The 14,670-nt window shown below is 39.9% G+C and overlaps 1 protein-coding gene across 1 annotated transcript; it reads right to left on the bottom strand.

The window, feature by feature from the left end:
• Positions 1-10,782: 10,782 nt before the first annotated feature.
• Positions 10,783-12,153, bottom strand: Asb12 (ankyrin repeat and SOCS box containing 12). Its single transcript, XM_052170136.1, is given in 2 exon segments — positions 10,783-10,913; positions 11,328-12,153. Coding segments are annotated over 2 exon segments (957 nt in total).
• Positions 12,154-14,670: the final 2,517 nt, after the last annotated feature.

Raw genomic sequence — 14,670 nt, forward strand, 5'->3', positions numbered from 1 at the left:
CCCTATTGTAGGCTTGAGAAAGCCCTGGGCACTACTTTGCTGCTCTGGTGGCAGGAGATAGTCCGGCATGACCCCTTTCTCCATTTTGAAACACACCACCTTTGTTATATTTTATTACACAGTATCAAAAAGATAGGTCTGGGAGGCCTGATCTTTTCTGAAGAGAACTAGAGCAGGAGTGGGTGTGGGGAAGAGGGGAGGTGTGGTAGGGTGGAGATTAGGAGGAGGGAACGGAAGGGAAATGACAATCTGGATGTACTCGACACACCTTTGGGAGTGATAGGCCCTAGGCTGAGACCAAAAGAAACAAAACAAAAGAAAAAAAAAAAAACGAGAAAAAGAAAAGGCCTAAAAGCACTCTTTGAAATGCTAAAGTTTTCAAATTGGACTCTTGTTTGTGACCAAGAAAGTCCCAGGTCTTAAGAAGAGAATACAGATATGTTACTGCATACATGCTACCAAGAAGGACCATGAAAAGAGATGGTCTACTTCCTCAATGGTATATGGATCCTGCCTAAAGAATTTTAAAAACTGAAGTATGAATATAAATTACCTCCTCTCAAAGGGGTCTTCTAAAGCCCCCATCTCACATGCTGACTGAATGGTGACAGATCTTTTAAGCAGGCCAGGAATTGATAGTGGGAAGCGGAATTTCTTTCTTGTTTTAAGTTTCTTTGCCTGTACAATGAAGACCTTCACTTTGTAACACATTATTTTCCGGCTCCATTGAAAAACTTATGCCAGGGTCTGTTAATAGGCCTGGGAAGCCTGTTCTTTTCTGAAGGGAACCCGATGAGAGAGGCCTATGAAGACAACTGTGAGTTGTGTGATGGCAAGTCCATAAACAATTTGACATCACGCATGATTACAGTGCCCACTAGTTTACATTCCATCGATACCGCTTCCATCCAGGGCCTGGCAATCTATATTAGAGGTTTTCATAGAAATCTTTGGGGACCTGAGGATGAGATTCTGAGTAGAGCAGAAAGCTAAAGATCAGTTATCAGGCAATGGTGCTTTGGAGCAATACAAATGGGATGATTTTTTTCTTTACAAATTGGTAAGGAGCATTAGGGGGGAAAAGTTCAGTAGAGGACAACTTTGGTAATGAAGTCAGGTCACAAAAGTACAGGAAGGATTCCTACCCAAAGGGAAAAATGTCCAGTGCTGTGAGCTGGTGTGCTGCGTTGGGCAAGAGCTGAAATTCTGATTGGCTACATTTGTATTTGTAATAGTGGAGAGGGAGAAAAGAAGCTTAAAATTAAACTAGAAAAGATAGACTGGAGCCAAAAAAGCATGACTAACTGGGCATACTCGTGCCCACTTAGCTAATTCCATCATTTCCCTGTAAGCAGTAAAGAAAGTGCAGCAGATTCCCTGGGCTGGCATGCCAGCTTCTGTTGGCTGGCTTCATGCAACTTGACACAGGATAGAGATAGCTGAAGGGAGGAAACCTCAAATAAAAAAATGCCCTCATAATATTTGACTATAGGCAACTCTTTAGGGTATTTTCTTAATTAATGATTGGTGGCAGAGGGCACAGCCAATTGTGGGTAGTGCCATCCCTGGGCTGGCGGTCCTGGGTTCTGTAAGAAAGCAGTCTGAGCAAGGCAGTAAGCAGAACCCTCACATCCCTCCCCTCCCTCATGGCCTCTGCATCAGCTCCTGCCTCCAGGTTCCTGCCCTGTTTGAGTTCTTGTCCTGACTTCCTTCAGTGTTGAACAGAGATGTGGAAGTGTAAGCCAAATAAACTCTTTCCTCCCAACTTGCTTTTGGTCATAGTGTTTCATCACAGGAATAAAAACCCTAACTAAGACAGAAATTGGTACTAGGATTGTATTGTTGTGACAGACTTGACCATATTTGGAGACAGACTCCCCATGATTAGGGGAGGATTATGAAAGAAACTTGGAATTTTGGGCCAGAAAAGCCACTGAGTATTTAAACCTTGGTGAGCAGTGGGAGCTTGGAAGATAAGAATGTTAGAAAAGCAGAAAATAGAGTCCTGGCTTCTGAAGTTCCAGAGGGAAGTTTAAGAGTCACTTAAAGACTCTTTCAGGGTTATTGCATGGTTTGGAGTAAGAATTGATGGTTCTGGTCAGCTGGGGCTGAAGAAACATCCATGATTACAAGCGCCACTGAAGTAAAACCTTTCTTTTACTGGGACAATTGATGCTGCTCAGCTGGAGCTGGGCTCCTGTCAGCAAGCACTTCCCAGTATCCACAATAGTGTCTGGGTTTGGTGACTGTATATGGGATGGATCCCCAGGTGGGACAGTCTCTGGATGGCCTTTCCTTCAGTCTCTGCTCCACACTTAGTCTCTGTATTTGCTCCCATGAGTATTTTGCTCCCCTTTCTAAGAAGGACTGAAGCACCCACACTTTGGTCTCCCTTCTTCTTGAGCTTCATGTGGTCTGTGAATTGTATTTTGGGTCTTCGGAGCTTCTGGGCTAATTATCCACTTATCAGTGAGTGCATAGCATGTGTGTTCTTTTGTAATTGGGTTACCTCACTCAGGATGATATTTTCCAGTTCCACCCATTTGCCTAAGAATTTCATGAATTCACTGTTTTTAATAGCTGAGTAGTGCTCCCTTGTGTGTGTGTGTGTGTGTATGTGTGTGTGTATACCACAAATTCTGTATCCATTCCTCTGTTGAAGGCCATCTGGGTTCTTTTCAACTTCTGGCTACTATAAATATGGCTGCTATGAACATAGTGGAACATGTGTCCTTATTACATGTTGGAGCATCTTTTGGGTATATGCCCAGGAGTTGTATAGCTGGGTCCTCAGGTAATGCTATTTCCAATTTTCTGAGGAACTGCCAAACTGATTTCCAGAGTGGTTGGACCAGCTTGCCTTGTCAGGCATCAATGGGAGAAGAGGCCCTTGTCCCGTGAAGGCTTGATGCTCCAGTGTAGGTGAATGTGGGGGGGGGGAGGCAGGAGTGGGTGGGGGCACACCCTCAAAGATGCAGGAGGAGCTTAATGGGATAGGGTGTCTCTGGGGGAGGAATCAGGAAAGGGGTTAACATTTGAAATGTAAATAAATAAAATATCAAAAAAAAAAAAAAAAGAGAGAGAGAGAGAAAGAAAAAAGGAAGTAAAGACCAGTAAAATATTCTGGGAATTGATTCCTCATGATCAGCACAAACAAGCTGTGTTCCAGAGGATAGCAAGGTTGTACCTTGTGCTGGCAGCTGAACTTGGTAATGTAAGAGTCACACAACTGGTACTGGTTTTTAAGTCAGGAAGTGGTCATAGAGAGAAGCCGAGGGTTGGCCCTGTGAGGCAGTGTTAGAGTCTCTGAAGAGAGCCCAGGATAGACTCTTGTTAAAAGTGTAACCTAGTTGCAGCAAGAGATACCAGCATTTTGCAGTAGTGAGTACCATGGGTTGACCACCAAGAACATCAGCAGGCATGAAATGGAGCTGGCTGGAGCTGAGAAGACAATCTGTGTGTATTGCAAGGGCCAAGGCAGAGAAGCGACCCAAGCCCTCTTCAAGGAGCTCAAAACATCATTAGTGGATCCTAGTCATTGGAAACTAAATTATTTACACAGTTGGAGTTTGGTTTGGTTTTGTTCAGATTGTGGCTACGCCCTGGCTCTTCCCTCTTGAAGACAGTTAACTCATTCTTGATTTTACAAGACCTCACAGTCAAAAGTCTTTTAACTTTTAAAACAATTTCAGAATTTTATAGACTTTGGATTTTAAAAGAGACTGCGTATTGTAAAGAGATGGAATTTTTAAGTATTTGACGTTTACGGACTGTAGGAATTTTAAAATTTGGAATGTTTATGTTACAATGTGTGATATTAAAGTGTGATCTTGAGGATAAACAAGAAAGAAAAGTTTATGGCTTAATAGTGATATGTTTGTGTCAAGTTGACAAGGGGTTAGTTGTACTGGCTAATTTTATGCCAACTTGACACAGATAAGAATGATCTGAGAGGAGGGAACATCAAGAAAATGCCTCTATAAGATATGATGTAGGACATTTTCTTAATTAGTGACTGATGGGGAGGCCCACCCCATTGTGGGCAGTGCCATCCCTGGGCAGGTGTTCTGGGTTCTATATGAAAGCAGATTGAGGAAGCCATGGGAAGCAAGCCAGTAAGCAGCACCCTCCATGGCTCCTCTGTATCAGCTCCTGCCTCAAGTTTCCTGTGCAGCTTACGTTCCTATTCCTGTACCAACCTCCTTAAACAATGAACAGTGAGTGATGTGGAAGCATATACCAAATTCTTTCCTCCCTAAGTTGGTTTTGGTCATAGTTTTTCATTATAGCAATAGTAACTACTGACTAAGTCACTACTCTATCCCTTATGGCCAGTACAATCTACCTGGGAAGGTTAATCATCTTGAGTCTTAATTTCCTCTTCTATATTAATAAAGATATCATACTTATTAGTTATTTTTCTGTTCGCTGTAATAGAAATAACTTAAAAAGGAAGGTTTTATTTTGTCTCCTAGTTTGAGAGGGTATAGTTCATCATATGGAAGAAGACATGTCAACAAGAGTAACTCATGGCCATATTGGCAGATGTTAGTTATATAGTGCTGACCAAGGAGAATGTTTGCCCTAGAAATTGAGTCAGGCTAACCTCAGTGCTTGCTCCAAGCTATCCAACTCCTTTAGCTAGGCTCCACTTTCTAAAGGTCCTATATCCTCCCAAAACAGTGTCACAAATTGGGGAGCAAGTACTTAAACACTTTAGGGACATTTCATACTCAAACTATAACTTCTGCATTAAACCCAAAAGCTAGTGGACATCTGACAATATAAAGTGCATTCAGCTCAATTTTGTTAAGACCTCAGAGTCTGAACTGCCCCAATGCTGTTCAAAATTTAGTCTCTTATGAGATATTGTAAATAATTATGAGATATTATAAACAATTACATAACTTTTAACATGCATAGCAAAGAAAATGTTACCCATTCTTTAACAGAGGTGTGGATTATGTTAAGGAAATATTGGACCAGCTGGGAACTTCAGTCCCAGATCTCAGAAGGCAGAGACAGACTGATCTTAGTGAGTTCAAGGCCTGCCAGGCTTACACAGAACCTGTCATAGATAGATACATAGATAGATAGATAGATAGATAGATAGATAGATAGATAGATAGATAGATAGATAGATAGGCAGAAAGAAAGAAGGAAAAGAGAGAAAGAAAGAGAGAGAAATAAAAGAGAGAAAGAAAGAAAAGAGAGAAAGAAAGAGAAAGACAGGAAGAAAGAAAGACAGAAAGAAAGAAAGGAAGGAATGAAGGAAGAAAAGGAAAGAAAGAAAGAAAGAAAGAAAGAAAGAAAGAAAGAAAGAAAGAAAGAAAGAAAGGAAGAAAGAAAGAAAAAAGAAAGACGCAAAGCAAGACAGAAACCCTGCAGCACAAATACCAAACTCTGCCATTTTATACCCATGTCTGGGCTTTATAATGACATCATTTGTACTCCAAGCAGCTTTCTATGCACAGCTCTGCCACCTACCATGGATTACAGGGTCTTGTTTAGGCAGATTCCATTGAGTGCCTGCAGTTTTCCTTGGTAGACATTCCATATTGTTGGCACCTCAACATCTTGGTTATTGCAACTTAGACTTCACCTTCACAGCTTCAGACAATAGCCTATTTTTTTGTATTTTTTCATTATTTATTGTTATTGTAGGGATGAAGTGTATACCATGGCACAAATTGTGGCTGTCAAAGGATAGTTTTGTAGAGTCAGTTTTCTCTTTCCACCTTTGTGTGGATTTGGAGATTAAAATTAGGTTGCCAGGCTTGTGTGTCAAGCTCCTTTTACCCATGGAGTCGTCTTGCTGGCATCCATACAAAGGCCTCTAAGGAGGGAATTTGACTCTGAAATATCTTTGCTGGCCTTAGCAACTTTTTGAACCTTGGTGTAATCCTCTATGACCCTATGACTCTTTCATTCCTCGCGTGTGCAAAATGAGCAATATGTGGATAATGATGACAATTTCTATTTTTAGCATGAGTTATAATAGTCTACCATCTTTTGGCTGCAGATGCAGAGGCCTATGTGGGCCTTCATGACTGAAGCTTGGAAAATAATTGTCTAGAGGTTTGTCTCTTGGATAATCCCAAAACCAGTCAGGTTGGCAATGAAGAATAACTATCATAGCCCTGGAGCTTTCAAATGTGTAGGATATTGTTCTTATTGCCTTAGTGCAGAGTGAATAGTTTGTCTTCATTTGCACTAATCACTTTAACAGTTACTACCTCTTCATCTCTCTCTGCAGCTAGTCTGTCCGTGCCTTTGAAAGAGCTCACACTCCTTTCTAGCACTCCTTTCCTTGCCAGCTGCACATTTTTCATATCCGTTGGCTCCACTTTTTGTTCTCTTGCACTGTAAATCTGCTGTCTGGCGAAGAGCAATGAGGATGAACGCTTTGCTGCATTTTTTTTTTCTGCAAACAATTTAATCCATTACTCTTACATTCAACCTGAAGATTTTAGGACATGGGCAAAACATGATCAATTCTTTGCCAGAATATATCACAAATAGTTTGTAGCCAAGTTTCTTTTCTCCATCAGCCAATCCACATTTGCATTAGTATTCTGTTTTTTTTTCAAATTCCTACCAGAATTTATCATTAAGCTCTTTTTCTAATGTTCTTGGACGTCTGTAGCCCACAGTTCCAAACTCTTCCATATTCCTCTTACAAAACATTTTGCAGAGTTTATCACTGAGAGAACATTACATTGTGTTGGGTCTTCCTGGAGCCAGAAGTATAGGAAGTTGTGAGCCACTTGATGTGAGTGCTGGGTACCAAACTTGGGTTCTATATAAAACTTGGTCCTCTGAAAGAGCCATATGTACTAAGATTAGTCATCTCCCTAACCCTAAGAGGTGCTGTTGTAATCAAGAAGTTTGAGTCATATCTCAAGAAAGTGGCATCTGAGTAAAGACTATAAAAATTGAGAGAGCAAAACATAAGGATATCTTGAAGAAGGATGATAATAAAAAAAAAAAGCCTTACAGCAATCCAGCTCTTTGTAATGCGATCAGTTACACTAGATAGGATATTAGAGAAATGAGAAGATAGCTAGTGCAGCTGGAACAGAAAGACAAAAGGAGAAGAGAGGGCCAAAGAAGATATAGGGACAGGTGAAGCATGGTGTTGTGGGTTGTGTGAAATACTTTTGAACTCACTGAACCTAGATCTGTGGAGGTTTGATATTTAGTGAAATGTCTAGGGAGGAGTTGCAGCAAGACAAGAAGTGAGGGGATTAGGAAGGAGGCTTTATTACTGATGCAGGTGAAAGGCAGTGATGTGCTGAGAAGGATTTGGATTCTACATGTGTTCTGAAAACAGAGGTAGCTCAACACTGTGATGACATCTTAGACAAAGATTGTGAGAGAAACAGTACCCACAAGACTCTGAGATAAAAGCAGAAAATAGACCCTTGGGTACGAACTTATTTTACTGGGGATATGTGCAACACTAGCTGGAAGCAGAAGTAGGATATACACCTACCAGGATGGGTCCAGAAAAATAGTTTGTGTTGAAGTTTGGTTACCAAAGATGGTTACTGGCGAAGGCCATGGAGTGCAGGTTTGTTTTTACATGTTCAAAGAATGTGAATTTGTATGCTGAGAGAAAAAGATCAATTAATTGTAAGAAAAAGAATCTGTCTCAGTAGGTAAAGGTGCTTGCCTCTAAGCCTAAATACCCACATTTCATTCCTACAACTTACTTAAAGGTGTAAGGAGAGATGACTCCACAAAATTATCCTCTCATTTCCACATATGTGCTATGGTATACACTCAACAAATAAATCAAATATGTGTGATTTAAAATAAAAAAGAGAGCAGGTAAATCTGTTTAGAGTGTGTGTGGCTAGTGATACATGGAATCCACAGTACCTAAAGATGAGTTAGTCTTGGTTAAAAGGAAGACTAGGAGGATTCAGTAGTACGTTGACACAAAAGTTAAAGATTTCATACCTATCTGCTCTAGAAAGTAGGAGATACTATAGTTCAAATTTGATAGTGAGAAGAAAATCAGTAGGTTGGGGGGATTTTAAGAAATCTTGATAATACTACACAGGGTCAGACATTACTATTTTAGAAAATGGCTAGTTAATAAAGATCCAAGTAGTATGTTATCTAGCTACATTCACCCCATTCAGTAGCTTTGTGAGGGCCTATTCCTTTCTTTGAATCACTTAGCAACAATGGATCTCAGTTTTCTAATCAATAAAATGGCTATAAATATGATAAGACTGTTAAATCAAATGAGTTAATCTATACAAAATGATTATTTGAGCACATTCCACAGCATATAAAAAGTATTTGAGTGAAAGTAACTCTTAAAAAAATTATACTTGATTGATAAATTATAATTTTATATACAACTGAGAATGTAATATTTTCATTAAATATAGTATGATTACATCAAGATGATTAATATATTCATCATCTCATTTTCCTATCATTTTATGGCTTGACATGTAAATTTTAATTTTATTTTGAAAAATATACTGCAGAATTATTGCCTATAGTCACAGTTGTATAAAGCAAATAGCAAAGTCTCCTGTCTAGGTCTCAATGAAAATTACATTCCTTTGATCAGTAATTCCCCATTCTATTTCTTTCCATGCCCTCAGCCTCTGGTAACAATCAGTACTCATTATATTAAGAGAAATAACTCAGACATAGAAAGGAAGCACTCAATGGTCTAACTTATATGTGGATTATAAAAATAAGTTGATATCTCATAGAAGTTAAAAACAAAACTGTAATATTAGTTATCAAATGGCCAAGAGGTTCTGCTTTTCTAATTCATATTAATGATACATAGTATTTTTGAACTATATAAACATTTCAAAAAGCTAGACAAATGGAAAATTTTGCCACAAAATTATAAATATTTAAGGAACTAATACTCTTAGCCTGATTTAAACATCAGACCATGTATAAATGTATCATACACTTCATACACATGTCCGTTTTTATGTTTTTACATAAAGATAAAAATAAACTTAAGGTTGAAAAATGTAAATAAAGAGAAAAAATGGACAGAAAATAAATAAGTCAAAGGAAGGGGGATGGAGAAGAAACCAGGGGTCATTTGATTTCTGAAATACAGTACTTTAGCCCAGAATAGAGAGACCATTTGGGGCTAAGTCATAAAGTTCTAGGAATGTAATTTCTAGAAAAGATGGCAATTCTGACTAGAAAAAATAACTAATTTTTAAGTGAGGTAAATGGTTCTAAAACAAAGTAGTACCATTGAAGCAGTTTAACTACAAGCCAGAGCACTGGAGGGGGTGGTGACTGAACCAGATCCCACTGTTAGACTATCATGCACTGCTTTTATAATAAACAAAGGAATTCTCCTAATTGAACAGGTTATCAAGGAGCTAGTAAGCAGGCTATAAGCTGGATGATAGATAGTGTTTGTTTGTTTGTTTGTTTCTTTGTTTGTTTGTTTGTTTGTTTTCCCAAAGAGGGAGGCATCTAGAGCTCCCCTAAAGTATAAAGTACTTAAGACTTCACCTTTGAAAGTTTGCAGAAGCAGCTGAAGGAATGGCAGTACTAGATTCTTCTCACTGAGCGTCAGTGACAAACAAAATGCCAAGGGGAGATTATATTTAGTAATGTTGTCTCATCTTACTTGTCACACCTCATAGGGAAGATACTCTCGGAAGAGTCTTTAGAATTTGAGATGATCTAATCCAACCCTTGACCTGTTGTCTACAAGAGACTAGTGAGATCTGGGGAGAGGAAAAGACTAGGGCACTAAACTTTTCTCTTGGTTGTTTTATTATTATTATTATTATTATTATTGGATGTTTTATTTATGTACATTTCAAATGTTATCCCCTTTCCCAGTTTCCCCTCCCTATCCCATCCCCCCTCCCTCTGTTTCTATGAGGGTGCTCCCCCACCCACCCAACCACTCCCACCTCCCCACCCTGGCATTCCCCTACATTGGGACATTGAGCCTTCAACTTTTCATACACAATGGGAATAGAAAAAAGAACACACAGCAGCAGGCTGGAGAGCTGCCTTACCCTAAACATAGACACACTCAGTTTTGCTAGTGTCTCAGTCACCTCATGTACTAAACAGGCCTATTTCAGCCCCTCTTCATTGCCCTAAATTTGATATGCACCCATAATAGTCTCAGTTTCAAAGGCTTTTGAAATACCCAGTGTCCATATGTTTTTTCATGGGTCAACCAGAACATGTCTCACATGCTTAAAAGAGGCCACTCTGGTTGTGTCCTATTCAAATGGGTACACTTTCCTAGACCCTAAACCAGATGGAGTCACTGACATTGACTTCTAATTCCCCAAAAGCTCCAGCTTTGAGGATAGTCAGCATGGGCTAGAGTAAGGAGATCCTAGAAAAGCCACTTTCAGAAGCCCACTTAGATTCATTCACATTCTTATGTTTTTTTCCAAAACCCTTAAACCAGGGCAGCAAACTCTTACTGGAAGCCTTGTTGAGAAGGTACCACAATTGGTCCATTTTCTCTTTTCATTTTTAAGCAGTCAAGATCCCTATGTTTGTCAGGACCAGACTTATGATCATCCTTCCCTATGGCTCATCAAACCCTTTCCCTAGTGGTCCTCTCCCATTCCCACATATAAACAGAAGACACCACCACCACCAGGAATTGCTTTGCTGAGGATTTTATTGTGGAGAATAATACACCAGAAAAGTTATGAGGTATATTATTCTCAAGCAACCTGGGTTACCAGGTGTATTTTTGGAGGTATCATGCATTAGGTTCCTGAGAATGTTGAAAACTTATCATTGGTGCTTGAGGTAGCTAATCAACACAGGGGGGATATCCAGCTGGTCGATGGCTTGTGGCTGGTTGGCCCGGCACAGGGATCTGCGGATAACTAATCGGGCCTGGGACAGAAGTGACCGTGGAGTAGCTGCAACAATAAGAAACAAATTATGGGCGTCAATTCTCACTGTACTTATTCTGTTCAAGTATACATCTATTCTGCCATGGTTATTACAGTAATGCTCTCTACCTTCTATGAATTGTCCCAACCATCTCCCAATGCACGGTAACATATACTGAGGCCTATAGAAGAGAATCTCAGGGCATCAACAGTGTCAGTCGTTTGCAGATCTAAGACCAGAGACTATATAAATGCTTTCTACACACCTCATCTTAGTAACCCTTTCACTCTTGTGTAATCTTTAACCTTTTCTCCACAGAAACCCCAGGAGATTGATGGAGCAATTTATAGGTCAACCCAGAGGGAAGGTCTTGGATGATGATTTGGAACCCTCAGACCTACAATAAAGAAGCCTATGAGGTATGCCTGATCACCTCTCACCTCGGGCTTGTAGCAGCAATTTGGTGCCTTTATCATCTTGTGAAGTTGGGTCCAAGGGGAGAGATGGACGGTAGATGTTAGCTCCAAAATCTATTAAAAGCTGGATGTACTCTGGCTCACAATTATGATGAAGGCAGATTTCAAGGAGTGTGCGAGGCTGTGGAACACGACTTAAGAGGGCCTGGTCAGTGCAGTTGTAATCAGGATCTGCCCCATAGAGCAAAAGCAGGCGGAAACAATCGAGGTGCCCATAGACTGCAGCCAAATAGAGGGGGCCAGAACATGAAGCTATGTTTGATGCCCAGACTGGTAGTTTAGCCTTGACATTAACCTCTGCACCATGCCCTAGGAGCTCCTGTAAGATGGCAAAAGCCCCATCACGGGAGGCAGTGAGAACAGGAGAGCAATTGTTGTAGATGCTACCACTAGGACAGGCACCAGCTTCTAAAAGCATTCTCACACACTCCAGATGACCATGACTAACAGCAGTGAAAAGTGGTGTTTGTGCTTTGACATCCAAGCTATCAACATCAGCACCGTGTTCCAGGAGGACCTTCACACAATTTAAGTGACCATAAGAAGCTGCCAAACGCAAGGGTGTTCCAGGTATACCCCAGCCACTCCTGCTGTTGATGAACCGTTTATAACGTTCCTGGTGTAGAAGGTGGTCCAGGGTACAGGAGTCATTGTCATATACAGCTTGATTGAGAGCCTGTTTTTCCCCTGTGTCGGTGTCCTCCTCCTCCTTTTCAGGTTGCAGAAGAGAGAAGATCTTGGCGATATCCATGAGGTTCATTCTGGTTTATTGGAATAGCACTATTCTCATTGTAAGGAGGAGGAAATTCCAGATCTGAGGGTAACAAAAAAGGTGGGGGGAGACTAAGCATCCTTATCAATGCCAGACTCTATGTTTACTCTCTGACCTTCACCATTAGGGTACTCATCCATGGGTGTCCTGTATCCCAGCTTCAATTTTATGTTAAGACATAAGATGGCTGTCAAAAGAGTCAGGTCATTTTGTAGCTTGGAGACTTAGTATATACTGTTCTGCCTGCCCTTGAAATTCCTGGGAAGATTTCCTTGAGTACTTGGAGATTTCAAATGATCATAATTCGATTTCATTTACAAACAGACACATTCGTACTTACCTTTGTGCCATTAGTGAATCAAATGTATGGCAAGGACCCTATATCCATCTGGTCTTTCCACAGTTGCTAATAGGGCATACCTCATAGACAGAGAATTGGAGATAGATCTACCTCAATTTTAAATGTGACATTAATGAGTTAGCCTAGGCCTTACAGTTAGGAGGTCAATGGAACAAGAATTTGTGGTATCAAACTGTCATCCATGAGCTTTCTAGTTACAATCTCAGAGGTAAACTCACAACACCACTTCTTGACGTTTTAGATGAATTTAAACTTCAATGACTAAATATCACTCTCTTGAGCTTTCTGTAATCTTGTTTCAAACTAAGACCCCATGGGGTTCTGGAAGAGAGGTACCTAACAAGTTGATGCTAAGAGTATTCTTGGATGATTAAATGAAGAGGTGGCATCACAAAGAATAGAATTAAAATGAAGGCAAATTTATGGCAGAAACAATGGGTCTCCAGAGTAAGTTCTCTCGAATAATGACTAGCTCCCCCACTCCCATCACTATTTCAAACCAAGAATGACTTTCATTGCTAATACCTCCTCAGAACCTTCTGATACTCCATATTTTGATTCAAACCTTATTCCATTCTCTGTAAAATACAGTCTAGAGCTTTGGCCCATCTCTTTTTCTTTCCATAATCTTTATACCTCAATGATCATTCAGCTTAAACCCTAACCATTCCAGTTCCTCTCTCAGTTCTCTAAGTGAATTTTTCTCACCATAGTTGTAAAGTTACCAGGGTGAGATGGCAGGGTTTGCAGAGCTCAGATGTCCCTACTTTCCCAGATTTTTTAACCTAGGTCTCAGAGACTCATACCTCCATTAATTCACTGTCTACACTACCCCTCTTTGTTTGAGGAACCTCAAGTACATACATACCTCTTTAAAGAATATTATGGGGCTGGAGAGATGGCTCAGTGGTTAAGAGCACTGACTACTCTTCCGAAGGTCTTGAGTTCAAATCCCAGCACCCACATGGTGGCTCAGAACTATCCATAATGAGATCTGACACCCTCTTCTGGTGTGTCTGAAGACAACTACAGTGTACTTATATAATAAATTAAATAAATAAATAAATAAATAAATAAATAAATAAATAAATAAATCTTAATAAAAGAATATCATGAGGTAAATGGGTGAGGTCACCCTCAACTTTAGCCCTGTCCTCACTTGCCAGCATATGATCTGAATATTTATTTTTAGGGTCCAATGTAAATAGAATTATGGGAATCAATCCAACCTAGGTTTGTAACTCAGCTCTCCAAGTTCCTAACAAGGCACTTCAATCAAGACTCTTCTCTTCGCTATTGTGACTTAGTTTTTTCAGCTACAAGACAGAAATAGTAACTCGTGCTTTGTGGGGCAGCTAAGATAAAGATAACTACCTCTACATAAAAGTTTCAAAGATAAAGTGTATAACATTTTCAACTTCTTTACACTAGGTCCTCTCCTTCAACTAAGTAATTAAAACCCTTTTCTCCATCACTTTTCTTTATCAAACATATCCAAACAGAAATCTATTATTTACAAACCTAACTCCTATATACTTCTTTACTCTGTGTAGTGTGGCTCCATCCACCTTCAATCATGAAAAGCATTTAAAAAGATAATCTTTGTAATGAAATCTACCAGGATTTTTGAAAATCTTTTTTGTCGTCATTTCGTTCCTTCCCTTCTGTTCCCCTCCCTTCCTTCCCTTTTCTTTTCCCCTTCCTTCTTCCTTCCTTTCTTGTTTCCTTTTCTCTTTCATGGTATTGGCATTGAACCCAGTGTTTCATGCATGCTAGGCAAGCACTTTACCACCCTCTGCTCACTTTGCAGCCTTTTCTAAAATATCTGTCTTTGCTGAATGTTCTATCATCTAAAACCACATCAGTGTCTTAAGGAGCCGATATTATTCCTTACAGTTCTTCACTGGAATATTTATACTCCTCCGTGTTCTCCTCTGTCCTCTTCATTTCAGTCCCATAGCTTTAACCCTCATATTTATTCTAATGATCTCTAGTCTATTACACCACCACTCCATCCACAGGTTTCTTTTCGGTTCCAGGTATGTATCCATTGAGTTTCTACAGGTACTTATTTCTAGGACCATTACTACCATGAGACTTAATCCATTTCTTAGTTCCTCATCATTTATCAAACTAAATCCCCATGGCATATCTTAGTCTCCTATCTCTTACTA

This window comes from Apodemus sylvaticus, chromosome X (genome assembly GCF_947179515.1).
Source record: "Apodemus sylvaticus chromosome X, mApoSyl1.1, whole genome shotgun sequence".
NCBI classification, from domain to species: domain Eukaryota; kingdom Metazoa; phylum Chordata; class Mammalia; order Rodentia; family Muridae; genus Apodemus; species Apodemus sylvaticus.